The 24,339-nt window shown below is 46.3% G+C and overlaps 1 protein-coding gene across 1 annotated transcript in view; it reads left to right on the plus strand.

Moving 5' to 3' along the window:
- ARID1B (AT rich interactive domain 1B (SWI1-like)) overlaps positions 1-24,339 on the plus strand; it is a 528,266-nt gene that overhangs the window by 53,161 nt on the left and 450,766 nt on the right. The window contains exon 2 of the mRNA XM_006882755.1: positions 16,595-16,789. Within this exon, the coding sequence (XP_006882817.1) occupies positions 16,595-16,789 (195 nt within the window). The remainder of the gene's footprint in view (positions 1-16,594; positions 16,790-24,339) is intronic.

Raw genomic sequence — 24,339 nt, forward strand, 5'->3', positions numbered from 1 at the left:
CAGCTTCTCTACCCATTCGTTTGTTGATGGGCACTTAGGTTGTTTCCAACTCCTTGCTATTGTGAACAAAGCTGCAATAAACATGGGTGTGCATCTATTTGCTTGGATGTCAGTATATCATATACATTTATAATGCCAGGACAATATAAATGTATATGCTTCTGCCAGTCAAAATACATGAACCCTAAACTGACAGAATTGAAGGTAGACAGTTTAACACTAGTGTTGAAGACTTCAAAACCCTACTTAAATATGTGGCAGAGCAGATAGGCATAGGTTCAACAGATGAATAGTTAGCAGCACTGTAAGCAAACTACTTTTGTTGTTGTTAGGTGCCATCAAGTCAAGTATGGTCCATAGCAACCCTATAATTGACAGCTCTGAATCCAGTCCTTTCCTGTGCCATCCTCACACTTCCTGACACACTAGAACCCATTGCCGCAGTCACTGTATCAATCCACTTGGCCGAGGGTCTTCCTCTCCTTCACCGGCCCTCCACTGTTCCGAACATTATGTTCCTCCTGGCAACAGACCCAGAGTATGTGAGGTGAAGTCTCATCATCTTTGACTGCAAGGAGTACTCTGGCTGCAGCCTTTCCAAGACATATTTGTTTGATCTTTGGCCGTCCATGGAATGTTCAGTGCTTTTCTCCAACACCATAATTCAAAGGCATCAATTCTTTTTCTGTCATCCTTATTCATTGTCCAGCTTCCAGCTGCATAGCAAGTGATCAGAAAGACTATGACCTGAATCAGACACACCTTAGGCCTCATAATAACATCATTACTCCCCAGTAACTTGGAAAAGTCCCTAACTACAGATTTTTTCTAGTGCAGTATGTCTCCTGATCTTCTAACTGCTGGTACCAACTTTCTTAAATGTGAATCCAGTTAAGATGAAGTTGTTGACGGTTTTAATTTTTTTTTCTGTCTATCAGGATGTTTCATACCGGTCCAGTGGTAAGAATCTTTTTCTTCTTGAGGTAGAATCATATAGATTGTAAAGCTGTGTTCTTTGATCTTCTACTACAAGTGCTTCAGTCCTCCTTACTTTCAGCAAGCAAGGTTGTGTCAGGTTATTAAGGAGTCTCTCTGATCCCGATGCCGCATTCCTCTTCATAGAGTCCAGCTTCTCGAATAATTTGCTCAGCATACAGATTGAATGGATGTAGAGAGATAACACAACCCTGACTCACTCCCTTCTTAATTTTAAACCATGTAGTTTTTGTACAACTGCCTCCTGGTCTAGGTATAGGTTTCACATAAACACAATTAAGTGCTCTGGGATTCCCATTCTTCTCAATGGTAACCATAGCTTTTAATGGTTCACACAGTCAGATGGCTTTGCATAGTCAATGAAGCACAAATAGACATTTTTCTAGTATTATTTACTTTCAGCCAGGACCCATCTGACATCAGCAGTGGTGCCACAGCTTCTTCTAAATTGTACTTGAACTTCTGGCAGTTCCCTATCTATGTATTATTCCAGCCATTTTTGACTGATCTCTCACTATTATTTTACTTGCATGTGATACTAATGATACTTTTTGATCATTTCCACTTTATTTTGGGTCATCTTTCTTGGGAATGGGAACAAATACAGACTTCTTCCAGTCTGTTGACCAGATAGCTGTCCTCCAGATTTCCTGGCATAGACTGAAGAGCATATCGAGGGCTGCATCTGTTAATTGGAACAAGTCAGTTGGGATCCCATTGATTCCTGGGACCTTATTTTTCCCCAGTGCCTTCAATGCAGCTTCCACCTCCTATCTCATTACCATTGGCTTCTGCTCATATGAAACTTCCTGAAATTTTTCAATATCCTTTTTGATACAGTGACTTCCCCCCTTCCCCCTTCATCATCGTTTGAGTCTTTTTGGTCTTCAATATATTGACCCATAGCATCCTTCAATATTGTGACTCGAGGCTTAATTTTATTTTTCTCATTAATTTTTCCCCTCCAGTTCTCTCAGCTGGAGAAATGCAGAGTGAGTCCATCTCTTTTTATTCTTCAGTTCTAGCTTTCTGCACATTCCGTTCTAATACTTTGTCTTGTCTTCTCGAGCTACCCTTTAAAGAGCTCTTCTGTTCAGCTCTGTTACTTTAGCATGTTTTCCCTTGGTTTTGGCTTCTTGATCCTCAAGTGCAATTTTTAGAGTCTCTTTTGACATTCATTTTGGTATTTTCCTTCGCCCCTGTCTTTGTAATGACTTTTTGTTCTCTACATGTGGTCTTTAATCATTGGTGTTCAATTCTTTAAACTTATTCTTATTTTTTTTTAACTTAAGATGATCTGAAAATTCAGAGTAAAAATAAAATTTTGGTTCTTAATGGATTTACTTTAATTTTCTTTCACCTCAATTTGAACTTGTATTTGAGTAATTTGAGTAATTGATGGTCTGACCCACAGTCTGCCCTGGTCTAGTTTTGACAGCTGACACTGAGCTTCTCCAATGATTCTTTGCACAGATGTAGTCAGTTTGATTCCTGTGCAGCCCATAAGGTGAGGTCCATGTCATAAAAGTCATTGTGTCTTTCGAAAAAGGCATTTGCAATGAATAAATCATTGAAAATAAAAATTTAAATCACTCTATTTCCAACCTCATTTCTATAACCAAGCCTATGTTTTCCAAGCCTATATTTCCTTTTCACCACTTCCAAGTTTTGCGTTCCAGTCACCAATTATCATTAATGCATCTTGATTGCTTGTTCGGTCAATTTCATACTGAAAGATTTGATAAACGTTTTCAATTTTTTCCTCTTTCACTCTAGATGTGGGAGCGTGTATTTTAATAATAGTCATATTAATGGGCCTTCCTGGTATGTGTATTGACAATATCCTATCACTCACAACATTGTATTTCAGGATAGAACTTGAAATTGACTTTTTGACTATTGAATACACCACCCTTCTTCTTCTGTTTTTCACTCCTAGCATAGTATACCATACGATTATATGATTCAGAGTGGTTCAACTGTTACCATATGATTATCGCATTCAGATGGATTCTTGTGTTAATCAGTTGGGATCTAGTGTGTGTGTGTGTGTGTGTGTGTGTAATTAAAATTTGGTGAAGGCCTTCCAGAAGACCTCTAGTCTGAAACAGTTGGATTCTGGAAGGCAGGTGATTTTTACTTAATTAACAATAAAATGTAAACTGTTTGGTCATATTGATTTAATTACCAATCATTTGTGGGCTGGAAGCCTCTTCTTTAAACCAATTAGGACACGGTGGGCGGGCCTTTGTAATTGAGGTTGGGCAGAGGGTCACAGACTGATGGGAAGCCTGATTTGTTATTAGAGTTACAAACTAAATTGTTGTGTTTGAGGAGAATTTTGCTCTAATTGGTGTGGCACTTGTCTGTCAGTTTGCTGTACTGAGGTGATTTGTGGGTTGTTGTGATGCTGAAAGCTATGCCACTGGTGTGTCAATGCCACCTGTGGTGGACAGGTTTTAGTAGAGCTCCCACATTAAGACAGGATTAACCATCCACTTCCTAAATAACAGGGCTCTGAAAACCCTAGGAACACTAGAGGACTGTGGACAGTTATAGTAGTATTAGTAGAGCCTAGATTGGAAGTCAGTTGAAATGAGGATAAATAAGGACAAACGTCATGAATAATGGGATGAATGTAGCTTGAATGTTGAAAGACTAGAAAGTTTGTAAAATGAAATGGAGCTTGTGAACATCGACATTGAAGGTGTTAGTGGAATGAGATGGACTGGCTTTGGCCACCTTGAATCGGATAATCATATGCTATACTATGCTGGGAATGAAAAACAAAAGAAGAATGGTGTTGCATTCATAAACCACTGGCAGAGCTAATGTATTTATAGAAACTCAGTGCAGCAGGACACACATTCTTCCTGTGTGCACGTACAGCATTTTCCAGAACATATGCTAAGCCACAAAAAAAAAGCCTTAGTAAATTTAAAGGAGCTGACATCACAGAACCTTTGTTTTCTCAGTTACAGTATGAAATACATTCGCTGGAAACCATTAACAACAATATCTGGGAGTTATACATATATTTGGCCGTTAAGCATTTCACTCCTTGGCATTCAGTGGGTTAAAGAAACTCATAAGGGAATGTAGAACATACTGTGAGGTGAATGAGAAACAAATAAAACCGTAGCAGAACGTATGGGAGGTTCCTGTGTAAGCAGTGCTCGCAGGGAAGGGTCGGGGGGGGTGGTATCTTGGGAAGGGTAGGGGTTGTAGACATTGAGAAACAGGACATGATCAGTGCGATGGCTGCCACTGAATTACATGGGTGATAAACGTTGAATTGGCAGGTGTGTTGTTCCTATTTTAAGACACGAGAAGTCAGAAACCTATCAATTCTGTAACCTGACTGCTCACCTGGAGGAAGTGGAAGAAGAAGAACCAGGTGGTCGAAAGCTATCCAAAAGGAGAACTAATAAAGATCGTGGTGTAAACGAAACAAAAAGAGAGAAATACAAATTGTTGTTTCTGATTTAGTACACCTTGCAAGAGCTGAGACACTAAAGGAGTTCTGGTGGCAAGTCTGTAGGGAGTTTGGCTGCTAACCCAAAGGCTAGTGGTTCGGATCCGGTATCTGCACTGAGGGAGAAGAATGGCCAGTCTCCTCCTGTGTGATGTCGAGCCTTTGAAAACCCACCAGAGGGTCAGTTATGAGTCAGTTGTGCCTTGTAGGCAATGAATGAGTGAGAGACAAGGTGGCACTAGGGAGCTCTGGTGGCCCAGCCCTGCAGGAATTGAATTGCTACCCCAAAGTGTGGCACTTACTCTGCTGGTTCAAGGCCACCCGCAGCTCTGCTGGAACAAGATAGCCAGTCTCCTCCTGTAACAGAGTCCGCGCCAACTCCTCCCAGAACAAGGGAGAGAGCCGATAGGAAGCACCAAGTGGATCTTTCTAAACTCTGGGATGTTTCTGGTATCTCTTTGAAAAGATGGGAAAATCTGAGGCATGCTAGAGGCTGCCCTGCCCTTCAGAGGTCACCTCCACGTCCAGCATCCTGTTCAGGAGTTGGAAGGCCTGTGGCCCAGTGAGGAGTCCTTCCCAAGATGCCTGATGCAGCCCTGCCCCCAGGAGCATGGTGGTGCATTTGGTCCCTGGCTCTGGTGGTTGGCCTGTGGCTGTCTCTGCTGCCTTGACCCCCTCCATGTTTTTATGAGCGGGTAGAGCTAGAAGCATCAATGAATGACGTGCTAATTCAATTGGTGGTTGACATCAACCCAGGAGATCCTGTTTCTAGATGTGAAACAGTCTCCTTAGGCTGCAGTGCTGGCCTGAACTCGGCCAGAGGACAGTAAGCAGATAGACTGGGTGCATGTGTCATTGAATCACAGCTGGTGTGGGGATTAAAGGGTCCAGGGGTGCAGCGGTCAAGTGCCTGACCGCCAGCCTATAGGTGGCTGGTTTGAAGCTGCCCTGCAGAAGAGCAATGTGGCCGCCAGCTCTGTGAAGGTGACAGCCTTGGAAACCTGCTGAGGCAGCTCTCCTTTGTCCTGTGGGCAGCAGTGGGCTTGGTTCTTTGTGGTTTAATGTGGGGATGAATCAAAAGTGGGGTGTGGCTCCCCAAAGAGCAAACTTCCCTGAGGGCCTCATTAGTTCTACTGTAGGTTCTGGAAAAGGGAAACAGGTACTGTATTTCTGTCAGAAAAGGGGGAAATAGAACGCTCTGCCACAGTTCTGCAGGACAGAAGGAAAACCAATGGGTGTGAATGGGAGGAAGGGACTAGTCCTGGGTGGAGCCACCTTTAGGGGATTCAGACCTCACCAGGAGTTTAGCTTGTCAGTCTCTCTTCAGCTCTCAGATTCTGTATCTCATTGCTGAGCCCTTGACCCCTGGTTCTTGATTCCGAGATGTCTAGAGTTATGATCTAATTGCGAGTGTATAGATGTGGGTGGGGAAAGTGTGCTGGATGTTGGCCATTGATTGATAATGTAGGTACATGTCTTTGGACGAGCTTATGGAAGAGGGACAGTCCAAGAGCTAAGAACCCCTTGTACTGAATGCTGTATTTGGGGTGTAAATGTATCAGATTTTTTTTTTAATTATTATTTTTGTGTGTACCGTCAAATCGGATCTGACTGGTACAGGAGGAGATTGCCCCTCCTTCTCCAGCAGAGCATCTGGTGGATTCGAACCGCGTACCTCTGGGATTGCAGTGCAGCTTCTTGCCACTAGGCCACCAGAGCTCCCTAGATTTTTTTTTAAAAGAGCACCTCTAGGAGTTGATAACAGTTGCTCCAGATAAACTACAAGGTCAGCAGTTTGAACCCACCAGCCGCTTGTCAGAAGAACGCTGTGGCAGTCCATATCCATAGAGTTAGAACCTGGGGAAGCTTCTGGGGCTGCCTTAGTTATTGTCCTGTTGGGTCACTGTCTTAGTGCTGTCTTAACGCTGATATCACAGAGGGATGGCTTTAGCAAACAAATTATTCTCGTAGAGTTGAAGAGACCAGAAGTTAGTTATCTGAATTGATTCAGGGGAAGGTCCCTCTTGATTTCACTTGTGGAAGAGTCTTGTTTCTCTCAGCATCCGTAGGCTGAACATTCTCAGCAGTCTTCCCTGCGCCTTGATCTTCCCAGGTTCAAGGACTTTTCGTTGGGCTGTAGTCCCCGTCTGGACAGGTGCCCTCCACCCCTGCTGGCCCTTGGTATATTGAAGTCCCCCACCTTGGCTAGCGCGCCTGTCCTTGTGTCTCTAGTGAGGTCCTGCCGTAGTGACGGTCTCTCAGGTGCGTTTAGGGCTGTGCTGGGAGTGAAGGCTGCACTCCATCCTCAGCCCTCCAGCTGTGGGGTTTATCAGATCTTGGAGGATCATTACAGCACAGCTCCCACATGATAGAACTGACCCTTCATTGGGTCTGGATAGGTAGCAAACCACTTGGGAAATTACCCGTCTCTCTCCCTCGGAGCAGCTGGTGGGTCTGAACCATGTACCTGTGGGTTGGCGGTGCAACTCCTTACAACTAAGCCACCAGAGGTCATTATATTCTAGTATTTTGGGGGAATACATTTCAGTCTGTGGCTGCTACTGAAATGTGAAGTAAAATCCAGAATGATTTTTTAAGTGTTGAATTGTATCCATCCCCACCCCCATCTGACAGTCATGCTGAGCCTGTAGACTTGCGATGTGGGAGAACAGTGATCTGGAGTCAGAGGATGTGGGTTCTAGTCTCAGCTCTTCCACTCATACTGTCACCTGGGCTGGTTCTTATACTCTTGGCCTCTACCTGCCAGCTGTCAGCAGACCGAGTGTCTTTGATGATTGGATCTGGTGTCAGGAGTGACAGTGGTAACAGTTTTGTTGTTTTCTGACTTGAAAAGAATATGCTTTGTGTGAAAATCAAGAAAGGCTTTGATGCCTCTTATTTTTCACTCCAACTGCTAGGAGTAGAATTTGACCGGGAGCTGCATTATTCCTATTATCACCATGTCTGTCTCTGTCTCTCCCTCCCTCCTTCCTCTCTCCTCTCTTTTATCTTCTCTCTCTCTCTCTCTCCCTCAGTAGCAGCTGGTGGCCTAGTGGTAAGGAGTTGCACTGCCAACCCAAGGGCAGGTGGTTTGAATCCACCAGCTTCTCTTTGTGAGAAGAACGGACCGTCTGCTGTGTGATTTACAGCCCCTGAAAACCTGCTGGAGGTCAGCTGTGAGTCATTTCTGACTCGACGGTACACACTGACAGTCCCGGTGTCTCCTACATCTAAGTGTAGACTGGCTGTAGAAATGGATGGTTGGTTTTTAATTATTACTGAGAGTGTGTCACTGTATGTGGTGCGTCTCGCCTGAAGTTATTGCGCATCCACCACGTGGTTGAGTGGCTTTGGGCCACGGTGACATCCATGGGGTCTCTGAGGCCGTGTAAGGGAGTACGTGTCCCTTTTTCCCTGTGGAGCAGCCGGTGAGTTCACACTGCTGCCGCGTCAGTTAACAGCCCAGCGTGTATGCACTGCGCCACCAGCATTCTTTGCTGTGAAAGATCCTGAAAGTGTAAAACATAGACATTCCTCTCAGAGTCAGCTGGTGGAAATAAGAAATAGTGGAGGATAAAATGAAGCATCCGTGTGACCACTTGCTTTGGAGCTGGTTCTGGTGACTCCTGTGTCAGAGAAGAACAAGCCCACGGGATTTTCAGCGGCCGGACTTTGACAATTAGAGCGCCAGGCCTTTCTTTGGAGTCACCTCTGTGGGCTGGAGCCTCTGACCTTACTGGTTTCCACAGGCTGTGCTGAGTGTTTGCGCCGTACAGGGCTGAAGCGGTGGCCTGGGAGGTAATGACAGCTCAGCAGCGTGTCACAGGAGGGTGGTGGGGGACAGGCCTTCAGGGCGCTTGCACCAGGCCTGGGTCAAGCAGCAGGTACAGAGGAGCCGCAGCAGAGGGGCGAGCGGCCTCCCCGCTTTTCTCAGCCATGGCTGCTCTGTGGGTGCAGAGATGGAGGGAGGAGCGAGGGTGGGGGGCTGGCCAGCTGCATCCAGGCCACTCCCCCACCTCTGCTTATGCACCCGCACTGCACCAGGCAGTGTTTGTAGTAAACTCAGGGGGACAAAGGCATATATTTAGATACTTCCACAGGAGAGTAAACAAAGGTTGGCTCACAGCCACTACCGGCAGGGCAGGTCGCTGTGGCTGCCCTGACCCAGGTCACCTGGTTCCCACAAAACTGTGATTCGCCCTGACCCGGGTCACCTGGTTCCCACAAAGCTGTGATTTGTAGGCATCTCTGTTATGTGATGTAGGCACATTTCACAAGTGCCATGGAAGGAGCCGCTGGTGGCGCTGTGTTATATGTCATGCTGGTAACCATGATGTAGGTGGTTCGACTCCACCAGCTGCTTTGAGGGAGAAAGATGAACATTCACTTGGCCTAAAGATTTACCCCCTCAGACCTCAGTGGAGGGATGTTGAGATGCAAAATCGGGGTGATGGCCGGGTTGTTGTGTTGACTTTTTGGTTTGTTTTGCATGTCTGTGGCGCTGTGTTGATGCTTTGTGGCTGGTCACGTATTCCACAGTTGTTGCCAGGTGCTGTCAGGTTGACTGTGACTCCTAGTGACCGTGAACTGCAGATCTGAACCTGGCCCTGTCCTCATGGTCTCTGTCATGCTGGAGCCCATGGTGGCGGTTGTCACTTGTCAGTCCACCTCACTAAGGGTCTTCCTCTCTTTCACCAACCGTCTGTCTACCTTTCGCAGCGTGATCTTGTGAACTTGGGACGTATTACAGGGTTGAGCTCTTCCACTTCTCTTAGATCAGTTAGTGACTTCTGTGAAGTAAGTGAAATCTGGGGGGGAAAGTAAGTTCCATCATTTCCACCTTCTGTCTTTTAGTCTTGTAAGGGGGAGGTGGTGGCCTCATTGGTAGGGAGTTGGGTTGCCAACCTGAAGGGTGGGTGGTTCGAATTCATCATCTGCTCCGTAGAGAAGCAAGCTGGGTAAGCTCCTCCCCTGTGATTGACAGCCTCTGAAAGCCGGAGGGAGGGCCAGCTGGGAGGGGTCTGCCTCCTAGGCAGTGGGAGTGAAGGGGGCTGTGTGGCGATGGTGATGGTGCCTTGAACGACTTCCACTCTGGCAGCCCTTTGCTGTTCCAATTTCATTGTTTCAGTAACAGCAAGCTGGGTGTTATTGATCTCATTGAATCCAAAGGAAAACCAAAGTTTAGGAACAAGCAGCACGTTTTGGGGCCCCCTGTGGTGGAAAGTGTTGGAAGAAGGGCCTGGGTTGTGCCTTCTTTCAGCTTTAAAACTGTGGGGCTGCAGAGAACATTGAGTGAACTCCTCCCGCAGGGAAGGCAGAGAGAGCAGGCCAGATAACAGGCTTTATACATTTTAGTAATTTTGCTAAAAAAAAGGTAGTTATTACGAGATTATCCATCACATGCCTCCTTTTAATCTGGCACTAGTAACTAGTTGGGATACCATGTATTCACAGAGGACCTGGTGATTATTATTATTATTGCCAATTATATAGAGTATTAACTGAAAATATTGAGTTACTGATGAGGTATTTCCAATAATAATAATAATAATAATAACAACAACAACAACAACAGTTCAGAAAAGAACAATTCTTCTTGTGAACTCTTGTTTAATCCAGATGGATCGATGTGGTCCTGGGTTGAGATGAGGACCGAGCTCTTTCTGATGGTTTTGAGAAAAACCTTTATCCAATTTGTGGTTTAAGGAGTAAGGCCAGGGTGGGGAAAGTAGTGGAATATTGTATTCATAAATAACCTTTTAGCATACTTGAACTTGCTATTTCTGACTCAATATGACTGAATAGCTATTTTTACTAAAAATAGATGTTCATGCAAACTTGGAATGGTGAAGAGGGAAGGTCTAAACATAAAGTAGGTCTAAAGTTGGACTGTCCGCTCTTGTAAAGTTTTAGGGACTCAGAAACTCAGTGGAGGGTCACTGTGACTCATGGTCAACTCAAGGGCTCAAAACTCACTCATTACCATGGAGTCAGAACTGACTCATGGCTGACCCTACAGCAGCTCGTCAGAGGCTGTAAATCTCACAGGAGATTACCTGTCTTTCGGAGCAGCTGGTGGATTTGACGCCGGTGCCTTTGTGTTGGCAGCACAACCTTGTAGCACTCAGCCCTCAGGTCTCCCACCTTATCCACTGTTGTTGTTAGGGACCCTGAGAACAATAGATAACAATAGAGTGGAACCTTGTCCTGTGTTCTGCCGTCCTCACCATCTCTGACATACTCAAGCCCATTGCTGCAAACACTGTGTCATTCCACCCGGTGGGGGTTCTTCCTGCCTTTCACTGACCCTCCACCTTTCCAAGCATGATGTCCCTCCCTCTCCTAGGAATAGCCTTTCCTAACCACACGTCCACATGTCAGATGAAGCTTTGCCGTCTTTGCCTCCAAGGAGTACTCTGGCTGCACTAGTCCACCAGTTGTAAAGAACACTGGAGAGAGAGTTGTCCTGATGACCGTCGGTTCTGGTGTACGGGCATACTTGAAAACCTGTGAGCAGTTGTTAACTTGGATAACCTTTCATCTATGGGTTTCTAGGGTAGCTTCTGAAAAAGCTGTTTCATTTGTATTACAGTATAGCCACATTGTGTTATAGTGTAATGGAGGCCAAACATCTCTCTCCCTATTACATTGTTTTCTCTCTCTCCCCCCATCCATCCCCCCTTGCGCTCCCTCCCTCCCTCTCCCCCTCCATCCCTTCTTCTCTTCTTCCCTCTCTCCTCCCCCCTCCTTCTCTTGCTACCCCTTCATACCCCCTTCTCTCCCTTCTCTCAAACATATTCTCTTTCCCTCCCTCCCTCCCTTTCCTTCATACCCCCCACCTCACACATTCTCTCTCTCTCACACACACGCACACACACACACACACACACACACACACACAGTCTTTCTCCCCTCCCTCTCTCCCTTTTCCCCTCACACCCCCTTCTTTCACATTTATTCCCTCTCTCCCTCTCTCTCACACATACACACCCCTCTCTCTCACACACAATTGTCTCTCCCTCCTTCTTTCCTTCTCTCTCTTCCCCCCTCACACCCCCTTCTTTCACACACACAGACACACACATATACACATATATTCATTTCTCCCTCTCCCCCCACTTGTCCCAAAAGGAGATCCAGGAAAGGGGTGGGGCTGTGAGCGGGGAACGCAGGCACACACACGTACGTTCATAGATGCCCCAGTGCTTATTTGAATGAGGAGAAATTCCAGGAAAGTGAACTTGCAGTACAAGTAGAGCCAGTTCGTGTGGACTCTTTTGAAAGAGAGCTCTTTTTTTGAGAGCTCATTTGAAGGTGGGGATACGTGCTGTGGTCTTCAAAGCTCTTGCTTCATTTTACAGAATTGAAATGCAGGCTGCAGGAGTGTGGAATGTAATCTGGAATGGGAACGTCTGGAATAACGTGATGGGGAATTATTCCTGCGTGGATGATAGGCCTGCTGTGCCATCATTTTTCCCTTCTCATGCTTTTATTAGTTTGCATACAGTCATTCACATGGACTGTGTTTCATGCATGTACATTGTGTTTTAGACAGTCTTTGACTTAGCATTGTGTTTCATTCATGTACATTTTTGCTTAGTATAATAAGTCATTTGCATCGTATTTTACATCATCAATCACTGTTGATCCATGCCTGTCCTTACCCAGTCTTTTAAAGTCCTCATTGAATCTTACCTATTCCTTCACCCCTTCATCTGCCCATTGGCCTCCTACCGACTCCCCTTTCCCTGTTTCCACCCCTTCTCCCTTTCCTCTTTCTCTTTTGAATATTTATTTACATCTCGCTCAGTTATACTTCATTTTTCCCCCCTCATAATGGTCTTGTGCAATATTTGTTCTTTTGAGACTAATTTATTTCACTCAGCAGAATGCTCTCCAGACTTTCTCATATTTTATGAAATTGTTGTTCCTTCTCGTTGTGGTATACCATTAAGTCGGAACTGACTCTGTATCTGGCTTCTCAGCAGGTTTTCAGAGGTTATTACTTACAAAGGGAGGAAATTGCCCATGCTTCTCCTGTGGAGCAGCTGGTGGATTTGAACCATGTACCTCTGGGATTGCAGCACAGTTTCTTATCACTGGACCACCCAAGCTCCCTTACAGTGTTGCGTAGTATTCCATTGTGTAAATGGACCACATTTTCTCAATTCTTTTGTTAGTTGATGGGCATGTGGGCTGTTTCCATTTTCTTGCCATTATGGCATCATTTTTGTATGAGGAATAAAAGTGATTTCTTTGGCACCTGTCAGTCAAAGGATGATCCTGTTCGTTTCTGTCAAGATGGTCTGGTTCCTGGGGCCCCAGTGTGTCCAGAGCAGAACTGCTCTGGAGGATTTCAAGGCTGTGGCTTGCTGGAAGCAGATAACCAGAACTGTCATCTGAGGTACCTCTGGGTGAGTTTGAAGGGTAAGACTGTAGATAATCACACGCTTATTTACATGTGCCCCGTGGGGCTCCCCATTGAGGGTGGACTCAGCCTGACGGTGACCCACATGTGCAAAGGAGAACTGCTTTGTAGAACTTTAAAAGGTGTGACCTTTGATAAGCACATCTCCTTATGTCAGTGGTACCTCTGGGCAGAGGCATAGGTGGGGTTTGAACTTCCAAACTTTCAGTTAATAGTCCATGCTTAACCATTTGTACCACTCAGGAAGTCCCAATAGAAGGGAATATGCCCTTTTATATATGTGCCCGTGTTTCTGTCTGTGCTGTGTACAAACACATATGTGAAGAGTTACAGCTGGTTAGATGTGAGCTTGAAACAACTTGGCCTTTGCATTTTCCAGAAAAGCTCTATATTTTATTTGGTCTTATGTTTCTTTAAGGAAATAGTAGTAAAAACCAACAGGGGTTGAGATAGTACAGTTGTGCGTGTTTAATGTTAAGAATAACAGGCGTGCACCATGGGAGGAAGGAATCTGGATTGTGGACGCATATTTAGCACAAGGCCGTCAGGAGTCGCTGTGAGGGACCTGCCTGTCACTTCTTGCTCTCAGCCACCCTGTGTCCTCCAGGATGCAGCGTGCCTGGCCCTGCCCCCTCCTCACCCTGCTCACAATGCCTGTGGCCACCGCTCTAACCTCTGTATCACTTACCTTCTTGAGCGTCTTTCTGGGTTTTTTTTTCTGACTTTCTAGCTCCCCCCCCCCCCCCCCCAGTGGTGTCCTTCTCCAGGGACTGGCCTTTGCTGGTAACACATCCGAAGCACCTGAGACGGGCATCACCATCTTTACAAGGGGATTTTGTCTGTACTTCTTTCAAAACAGAGTGTCCTTTCTTCTGGTAGTTGATGGTGTGGTGTACTCAGTATTCTTCCCCAGCGCACCCCGTCCCCCAATTCCAGGGCCTCCATTCCCCTTTTCCATTCTCATTGTTCACTGCTGCGCCTCCACAGGAATCTGAGGCGGTTGAACATACCACGGCTTGAGTCCTCCCAGCGGCATCCTTGCTTGCTGACGCTCTAAAGGAGGTATTTTGCTGCAGGTTGGCCTCGTGCGTTCCAGCACGGCTTCCAGCCAGACCTGGTGGCTACTTCCGAAAGCCCAGAAACACCTTCTGAATAGCAGCCATAAGGAGCCAAGGTTAACATGAAATAATTTGCACTGTCTGAGTATCTGTTTTCATATCTGAAGTCTCATGGGAAGGTATTTGATGCGTTTTGGAAGATAGAGATAATCCGTGTATTTCATGCCTTCGATTCCCAGAAATCTCAAGGCTGAGCTAATACTTTAGACATGGGTGCAAATGAACTGAATTTTAAGCAGGACTGTGGGGGTTTCTGGCAGAGATGAGGCAGATATTAGAAAACAGTTTTAGGCCCTGATCAGATGAATTTGCTGCACCATGATCATAGCATTAAAATAGAGACATTCTGATCATTTTCCCATTTAAAATTTCTGCCTTAATTAAGCCAGTGTGGGGAGTGCACTGTTTAAAGTGAAGCAGGCTTCTCTCTGCTCTGGGTGAACCCAGATAGTGTGTGAAGATCGGCCCCTTTGAAATCTAGGCTGTGCTCAGCCGGGCGGCCAGGTGTCCGTGGACACAGCACTTTGGGGATTCTGAAATCACTTCGCTTTTATTTCCCTGCATCCATGGGGGGTGTGTGTGTGTGTGTGTGTGTGTGTGTGTCTCTCTCTCTCTCTTATTTTTATCTTTTTTAAGAAAAGAGTGGGCAAAAATGACATTTTGCTTTTCACTATCCTAAATCCTCATTTAAATCTGTGGAGTGGATTTAAAGCTTGGGCTTTGATTTGAGGTATCTGTCCGTTGAATTGGGATGTCAGGATACGCTTCTGTCACATCAGTGATTCATTCGAACAAAACTCCGTCTCTGTCACTGTCAGTCCAGACCTTTCCTCAGGTGGTTGAAGTAATGCAGCAGTTAAAATTCCACGAGATTGTGAATTCTGAGCACAGTCCTCTCTGCTGTCTGAAAGGTTGGTGGTTCAAATCCTCCAGCTGTTCCAAGGGAGACATACAGGCAGGCTTCTCTTGGAAAAATTTACAGGTTCAGACAGCCGATGGAGGGTCACTGTTGGTCAGAGCTGACCCACACCAGTGGGCTTTGGTTTGGGTTGGCAGTGGGGCGCGGGGCCCAAGGACAAGTCCTCTTTCTCTTCTTTCATTTGAAGAGATCAGGTCCTGGCAGGTCCTGAGGGCTCTGTCCAGATGCAGTCACACCCCTCCTTTCCACGCCCTCTCAGTCCATATCTTAAAGTGACCCCTGTATCGCCTTGTAATGAGCCGTTGGTGACCAGCACAGGTAGAGCCGGGCCCAGTGTTCCTAGTTGGTGGGCAGGACATGTGGGTGAGTGGGTGAATGGGCATTAGGACCACCCTAGGGAGCAAGAGGGGAAAGAACCCAGTGCACCTTCGAGCAGGGTGATGTGGAAAGTGGACAAGCCCCCACCCCCGCTTCCTCACCTTGCCACGTGGGCTGTTGCCCTGGCCCCCTTTCCTCGCCTGCATGCCTCTGTGCCTCACCCTCGCCTCCACCCAGCATGGCCCGGCTGGTCTCCAGGGCAGCGGAACCGGTTGGCCCTGTCTGAGTTCTCTGGCCGCCATGGCAGAGATACCACATGTGGGTGGCTCTGATGTACAGAAATGTGTTCTCACACGGCTCACCAGGCTACAGGTCGGCTCTTGAGGGGCCCTTGCCCCCACTCCTGGCTCGGGGCGAAGGCCCATGCTCCTCGGTGACTGCACCCCCACCTCCCTCTTCATCGGGTCTTTTCCGATCTCACTGTCTGCTTGAAATGTGCCCTGTGCTGATGGTGCTGCTATACCCAGCACGGGCCCCTGCCACCTGGGCTTCTGGCCAGGAGTTGGTAGTTAGGACCGAGAACACACATGCTGAGGGACATAATCTAATCCCTAGCACCCCTCGCCGGGTCCCTTGGCCGTCCTTGTCTCCCAGGTCCCTGGCCCACGTGGAGGCCTCTGTTTTCCCCTGTCCCTGCCCTGGCTCTGCGGTCCTGGGCCAGCTCCCTCTGGCTCTGCCCTGGCCTTGGCCCTGAGGCGCGTGGGCTGATTCACCAAACCAAAAATAAAAGTCCACGCCCGGGGTTGGTTGTTGGTCTTCGGTCAGAAGCTGGCTCGCAGAGGGAGGAGGCCGGGAACAGCCTGGGCCCTGGTGCCCGTCCCTGGTGGGGCTGGGGAGTGTCCCCGACCCCCAGCTTCTCCAGAACCAGGCCTTTCCTTTTCCAGCCTGCTCTCTGAGCAGTTTTGGCCCTGGACTTGAAGACTCAGGTCTGGGAGAAAACAGTCGTTGTTCTGAGACTAATCACTGAGTGCTCTGCCTTGACGACTAGCAGGCAGCGAGGAGCTTACTCCACGAGAGAGTTGGAGAGGCAGATGCTTTATTCCTTTCTCTGTTTACGCCGCTCCCTCTAAGACACTCAAGCAAAACGTCTTGTATGCATCCAGGTGTCTGGCTCAGTGTCCTTCTGGGCTTTTTATTTCTCAGGTCGTTGTGTTTAAGCTTTTCAAAATTAAGGATAGCTGTGCTTTTTTTTAGTGCCCAGATTAAGGTAACCAAAATAAATGCTCGCTTTGTAAGTCGGCCGTGACGTAACGACCTGTTTCTCTCTTGGTCTCTTGCAGGGCAGCCCCATGGATCCGATGGTGATGAAGAGACCGCAGCTCTACGGCATGGGCTCGAACCCCCACTCCCAACCTCAGCAGAGCAGCCCCTACCCTGGGGGCTCCTATGGCCCCCCTGGCCCTCAGCGGTACCCCATGGGCATCCAGGGCCGCACGCCCGGGGCCATGGCGGGGATGCAGTACCCCCAGCAGCAGGTCGGTGGGAGTTTTATTTGCCTTTTGCGGTGGGAGTTGTTGTCTTTTGCTTTCTACCTGAGGTTGCTATGGAGAGAGAAGGGTGAATGTCACCAATTCTCGACTTGCCTGTCCTTTCTCTGGTTTTGTAAAATAATCCGAGTGCATCTTGGTTTTCAACTAAAGCAAGTCACTTCATAGGACAAAGATGGACAGAATGTTTGTTTGACCAGTACAACCAGCTCCTTTTTTTTTTTTTTTTCAACCAGCTCTTTTGAAGTCTGGACCCCAGGTCATAACTCTGAAGGAGTTTGCACACCTCCAAACAGTCATGTAAGCTTACGTCCTCACACTGCTGCCGTCAGAGCTTGTCTGCCCTGCGCTGTGAATACCTACTCTCAGAGTGACCATTCAAGCTGTTAGAATTATTATACTGTTGACATATTTTTGAAAACATATTTCTGTCTTTTGGAACAAAAATCTTCGTGAGTCTTGATTTTTCACTTAAACAGTCACAGCAACAAAAAGACTTCTTATGCTTTTAAAAAACAGAAAGACCCAGTAATTTCTGACTGTTTTTTCCTCAAGCACCAAACAGTTGGAGTGAGTGTAAATGACCATTTGCCTCGTGGCAGTGGTGACCTGTGGACGCCTCCATTTCTGGAGTGTGTGTCATTGTTATGTTGGCCTGAGGAGGCATGAAATTTGGAAAAGACTTAATTGGATTCAGACTTGTTAAGTTACCAGGACTAGCAGAAAGGCTTATTTATAAATGCCGCTGCTATGTCCTAAGCCCCCCGGGCTGCGGCAGGCTGGGGCTGGAGTCCATTTTACTGCCTCCCGATTAGGTTAGCCCGTAATGCCCAGAATGCACTTTCAGGGTTGACCAGAATGTCTTTTTCTCTTCAAAGTGGATGTGGAAAATGACTTCTCCTCCTTGTATATTGCACAGAGTCAGCTGTTCTCAGCTTTTTCTGTAGGCAGTGCAGCCGACTGGCTTCCCTCCTAGGCTCCTTGAACCTACTCGGTGTTTTTATTTCTTGGTGATGGGGCCAAGATTGCTCGGCCTCTGAGTGCTGACCATTGGTTCCTGCAGTAGGTCCTCGCTGATGCCCTCGCCCATCACAGATTGGCCACTTTTCAGTGACAGTCAGTTTCATAGTTGACTGTTCCAACATTGTTGTTGTTGTTGATTGCTGTCGAGTTGAGCACGACTCATAGCGACCCTATGAAAAAAAAACCTGAAGCCTTTCTATAACTATCGCCATTTCTCAGAGTTCATGAGGTTTCCAGAGGCATGTTGTTGAGGAAGTGGATCTTTTCATGACTGGCAATTAGTTGGGAATGCTAAATTATGTGGAAGGGGTGGCAGTTTATAAATAAATGAAGAGTAACGTGGTAGCTGTGACTCGTTCTTCAAATTCTTGTTCGCTCGCTTTAGTTTTAGAGCGAATTATCCTTACTTGAGTCCTGGTGGTGCAGTGCCCTGTGTGTTGGGCTTCTAACTGAAAGGTCAACAGTTTGAATCCCCTCGGTGCCCAGCAGGAGAAAGACTTTTACGGAGTCTCCTCACTGAAAGATTTACAGTCTCAGAAATGGAATGGAGAGTTGCTCTGAGTTGAAAGGCATTGACTCAAAGGCAGTGGTTTGGGATGGTTTTTGTTGTGCGGTTTTATTTTTTACAATTAAAGGGCCTCATTTTTTTAAAAAATATAAGGGCATGGAGGTCCAGCCTCCTAGGTGCCAAAGCCCTGTCTTGTGTGTAGTTGATTTCATTTGGAGATTAATAGTTTTTTGTGATTGTCCACCTCCTGGAAGAGAGCAAAAGGCAGGAAGACTTAGAGGCTGTCCTCACCTTCTGTCCGCCTCCTTCCCACCACTCTTTCATGGTGTGGAACTTGGAAATCATTTTTTAGAAGGTGCTGTTCATGCAAGGAACTGACTGCTCCTTGGATCTAGCCTATCCCTGAGAGAGCTTAGAAGCTTGAGACGTCTTAGTGGATGTCCAACAAGTCATGAGGACAAGCGAATAATTATGACATGCTTGGTTATTTTCTGCCTTAAATGTGTAAGACTGAAAAGCAGAGGGCATCCCCAGATACAGAGGGTCAGCTTAGTCATCGTGACTTTTTGGCATTATTTAACACCTGTGGCCTTTAAATGCTTTGGAACTCTACTAACTTTTGGATCACCTTGTAGGCCCAAATGGATGAAGAATGGTCATCAATGATTTCAGCAAGTTTTAATTAAGATTTCAGATGAGGTATTTTACAGCTCACCAGAGGAAACAGCCCAGTCTAATTATGCACAGATCTTCCTGATAATGGAAGGAAAATGGTTTATCAGGTCAGACACAAGCTCCCTGGCTGTAAAAATGACAAGTTTCACATCAAGTCCATCATAATCAATGACTCTAAATAACCTACATAGCTTTTTCATTTAGTTCCAATACAGCTTTGTGAATTGCAGTCTTTTGTCTTGAAATTGAAAAGGCTGAAAATGGTTGTTAGGGCAATTTTGAACATGTGTAACCTTTTCAAGGAGGTACACCGATTTTATGATACAGATTCATGGGATACCTCAAATCTAGGACATCTGATGGCGTTTTGAAATGGGCTGAAAGAAACAGTTAAGGCTTTGAGTAAGGGTTATTAGAGCACACATCCATTTGTTAGCTGTAGCCCGTGTTCTTTGCTTACAAATTTTCAGAGAGTTGCTTTGTTTGCTGAGTTTTGGTTAATTAGACATTTGGCCACCAACAAGGTTCTGGGCCAGTGATTGGCCACCGGCCCTATCCGTCTTCTCCTGACATTAATATGATTGGCTGATCTTTGTTGCAGATATGACTTCCAATGTTCTTCAGGGAAGATGTTGGACGATAATTATGACATTGGGTTTTTATTGAGTGGACATCACCACCTAGGCATGACTTTGCTTTGGACGCCCTCCAGAGCCTTCTGCTTGGTTTGCGAACCTCTAATGAGCTGAATCCAGTTCATTTCCTATTGCTCGTAGAGTTCTGCGAAGGATTAAAATGCAGGAATTCAAGTTTGTAAATTGAGTTGCCCACTTACCAGCTGAGTGGTACGTTGTCTTTGGCTCCAGGGTCACAGTTTGATTCCTGGCTGGCATTCCACTCCTGTGACATGAATTTCAAATGAGCATTGTCTGAAATGGCCACGGTAGCACGGTTACTTATTTTTAAAATGTTATTTCTTTTTCTCTCGCTGAGAGAAGGAACTAGCCACTGAGTGTTTGATTTTAGTATTAACCTGGCACTTCTTGATTTGAATGGTGATAATTTCATTTTTGAAATACACTCCCAGCCGGGTCGCTGCAGCCTCGTGTGGTAATAGTGTATCATTTCAGTTCTTTATTAACGGGAACTCCATTTGCAGCCTCTTGCTCGCTGATTGTCCCACGTCACTGGGCAGATACAGGGCTAAACAGATTGGTTTTGCACGGTGCCCTGGAAACTAGTCGGCTTGGGTTTTTTATTGAACAGAGAGGGGAAATGAATTTTCTCTGCCTCTGTGGAGAATGTGGGGCCCCAGGCTCTTGGAATTCCAACCTGGGGATGGTTAGCACAAACACTGGAGTTGATTTCATCTGGCCCAGTGCTGCGGGCAGGCAGAGCAATCTTTAAGGGCACTGGAATTTGACTCCAAGTTTTTGTCTTACTTTAAACTCCAAGGCAGCAGGGTGTCCTTTGCTGCATCAGGGCTGGTGGTGAGCAAATGTGTTGTTTCTCTTCCCCTGCCCTTGGGATCATAAATGTGCAATCAATCTGTGCCAACTTGCTTAAAACAAGGTTTTCAAATACAACAGAAAGAGCACCCGGAGAAACAGCCCAGAAGCTCCGACGTCTTTTCTTGTTACTGGGAGATGGCGGTGGTGTTGTCAGAGGTTGCATCCTGACTTCTTATTGGACTGATCTCTGATTTTTCCTTGAACACAGGTGTTAGCATAATCTCATGCCTGTCGGAATTGCAAAACCAGGGAGTGGGAGAGGAGGCACGGGAGTGATTTACAGGTTCACAGAGCTTTCACACTGACAGCGCCTTTCTCGGGTAGTGTTTTAAAACACATCTGTACTACAAATATCTTCACAGTGAGAGCACGGGATACGCTCATTGCTTTCAAAAATATCTAAAAGAATTCATCACACATACTTTGGGCTTGCTACTAGGAGAGGCTGTTCCTTGGAGAGGGACGTCACGCTTGGAAAGGGGGAGGGATGGTAAAGGAGAGGAAGACCCTTGACCAGGTGGGTTGACACAGTGACTGGAGCAATGAGCTTGAGTGTGTCGAGAGAGGTGAGAATGGCGCATAGGACCGGACTCGGAGCTATTGTTACTAAGGTCACTATGAGTCATACCCGATGTGATGGCACTCAATAATAAGATTAAAAGATACCCTGGCGAAATGGAGAAAAGTTATTTGTGTAAATGTCATCCACCTGAATTGAAATCTAAAATCGTTAAAAGCTGAGATGTGTTTGAAGAAGACTAACAATCAACACCTCCACATCCAAGGGAGAAAACCTTCAAATCTGCTGTCGTCGAGTTGAGACTTCCTGTGACCGCCTCCATTGCATCTCTCAGGCTGTAAATCTTTATGGGGGCTTCATCTTTCCCCCCTCAGAGTGACCGGTGGATTTGAACTGCTGACCTTTTCAGTTAACAGCCCGACCTGATGTACCTGATGGTACTAAGTGTACCATCAACTGTGTGCCTTTAACAATCAGTAAATAGGCTAGTTTATGTCTTTACGCTCTCCTTGACACCCTTATTGTGGCTGTGCCTTGTTCACTGTGTGCCTTTGAGTTAAAATATTTATTTCAGAGCATAAGCAATTGTATTTGGTACCATCTTAGCAGCCAAAACACTTCTTCCAATGCAAATGTTTATTTTGGCAGCAGATGTTTCTGAAAGGAGACAAACGTTACAATTGTTTGGCTAAAATAAATGTTTTCTTTGGGGTTATTAAGACACCCAGCAATTTCTAGGATTCCCACCTGTGCTTCTTTATGTTGTTGGTCTCTTAGGCAGAAAATATTTGTATGTTTTCAAGATAGTAAAAAAAATCAAGTTTTGATATATAAACAAAACAACGGTCCATTGCCAAAGAGTCGGAACCAACTCATAGCTGACTCTCCCCTGGGTTTTCAGAGGCTTGAAATAGCATGAGAAGAGATTTTCCAGCTTTCTTCCAAGGATTGGCCGGTGGGTTCGAACCACCTGTGTTTGAGGTGCCTTTGTAATTCCTTCTCATTGATTTAAGTCTGTAAAGAGAGAGGAGCCATGTGGGTATCGCCATAAGTGACCTTTGAGGGTCCCTGTCGACAGCATCAGTAACATAAAGCCAATTTCCACGTCCCCCACGCTCTGATTCCTCTTTCTAGTCATCTCTGCATCAATCTAACTGCTTCACTGGGTCCAAAATCTGATAGACTAGCACAGACACAGAACCATATGGGGGAAGCTAAAAGGTTATAATCCAGGTTAATAGCACAATATATTCAGGCTAGTTTACAGAATGTGTTCACAGGCACCTCAGCCTTGAGCCTTGTAGCTTAAGGCGAGTGTTAAAAAGTTCTCAGTCCTGCCATTATTGACCCGCTGCCCCAACCCCAAGCTGTCCAACAAACTTGGGCAAAGGTTCTTAGCTCTCGCTCTATCCATGGTGGGAGGTGGGTTAGGGGTAGTAATCCCAAGGTCAGGTCCATCTCACATTGGCTCTCTGCTTTGGCTATGACAGCTGCTGGTGGTGTAAGTCCACCGCATGCCTGCTTCTCCTTCACTGGGGGTGAGAGAGAGACTTGCCAGAGTCACTCCATTTAATGGCTTAGATTAACCAACCGCCTCCTGGATTGGTGAGATAGCAAATCCCCTTGGGGGTGGGTCAACACGCCCTATTTGCATGGTCCCGCCCATACACCTGGCGGATCAGGTTCTGTGGCTAGGAAAGCCATTTTGAATAATAAAGTCCGCAAGATCTCGGAGCCCTCTGAAATATCCACTCCTTTGATATTGGTGGAATAATATTTAAAATGTAAGGTTGAATAGGGGACAGGGAAGGACTAGTTAACATTGGTTAATTCCAGTGTTCTCTGCCGTCAGCTGCTTGTGTTCACACTCTTGGTGCTGAACTCAAGGCGTGAACGCATTACACCCAGAAAACCCTTCCTTACACGTTGGTTCCGTGCAGAGCACACTAGAACTGCCCCATGGAGTGAGTTCTCAGAGCTGTGAATCTTTACAGCAGCCGACTTTGTCCCACGGAGCTGCTGGTGGATTTGAACAGTTGTTTTGTCAGCAGCTGAAGACTTTAACCACTGTATGATCAGGGCGCTTGAGAAGACATTAAAACTAAAACCAAGCACACTCTTCTGGAGTGGATTCCGACTTGTGGCCACCCCCTGGAGGCTGTAAATCTTAAACGAGAAAGAATTGCCTCACGTTCCCCCCAAGGAGCGCCTAGTGGTTTTGAACTGCCAAACTTTGAGTTTGCAGCCCAATACTTTATCTACTACGCCGCCAGGACTTCTTGCGAATACATTAGTCAGGGCTTAATTTTCGCTTTACTCCCCCAGAACTTGCCTCTCATGTTCTTGAAGTGCTGTTCTGGTGGCCAGATGGGTAAAGAGTTAACACTGCCAACCCCAAGTCAGGCGGTCCTCGCGCACCAGCCACTCCGTGGGAGAAAGATGGGCAGACCTCGCCCGTGTGATTGAAAGCCCGCCGCAGGGCCAGCTGTGTGTCAGTTCTGACTTGACAACAGAGAGATGAGATGGTGACTTTCAATAGTGAAATTTAAGTAGTGTGTGGGAGGGTGTCATGCGACGAGAAAATAAAGATATATATTTAAAATGCATATGCACATGTTTGACTGGACGAAATGAAAGTGAACCTTGCAGTTAGTAAAACAGTTGCATGCAGCGGGATTTCTTGAAATGTGTTCCTCTCAGCGTTTCCATTCCGGGAGCCTCCGAGCCCAGCTGCCTGCTGGTGCACCTGAAACGCCTGGCGTTCCCGCAGCAGATTGCAGGCTTGTATAAATAATAGCCTTTTGTTGGCCACGCTTCGTCTTGCTTTGCTTGGTTGTTCGGCATCGGGGAACACGGAGGTAGTTAAGGTTTACCCACAGAGTACACTCCACGTCGTGCTTCTGCTTCCAGGCGGATCGCAGATGCCCCTGGCTTTGTTGCCCAACTTCCCTGTAGATGGAGTTTGGTACCAAGAAAATACTCTCGAAAATACTTGCTTCTCCTCCGTTTAAATCTGCGACACTAAACTACGTTTTACCTGCTTTCTGTATTAGAATTGAATTGAAACATATTTTGACCCAATCAATGTGCTATTCTTAGTCAGGTATTAGAAGAGATAGAATTTCCTGTTCAATATACATTTTTAATCTTTAGCCTTTTTCCTAAAAGTGAGACAAACCCACCTATTTAGCCTTGGAAGTTCACATGAAACTCTAAGATGACGTCTCTTTTCTTTTGGGGAGCTGCTTTTATATTGGAAAGGTTATATTGATAGACACTTTTAAATTGTGTGTGTGTGTGT

The sequence above is a fragment of the Elephantulus edwardii genome, unplaced genomic scaffold (genome assembly GCF_000299155.1).
Source record: "Elephantulus edwardii isolate Elephantulus edwardi_28Jun2011 unplaced genomic scaffold, EleEdw1.0 scaffold00024, whole genome shotgun sequence".
In the NCBI taxonomy this organism is placed as follows: Eukaryota; Metazoa; Chordata; class Mammalia; order Macroscelidea; family Macroscelididae; genus Elephantulus; species Elephantulus edwardii.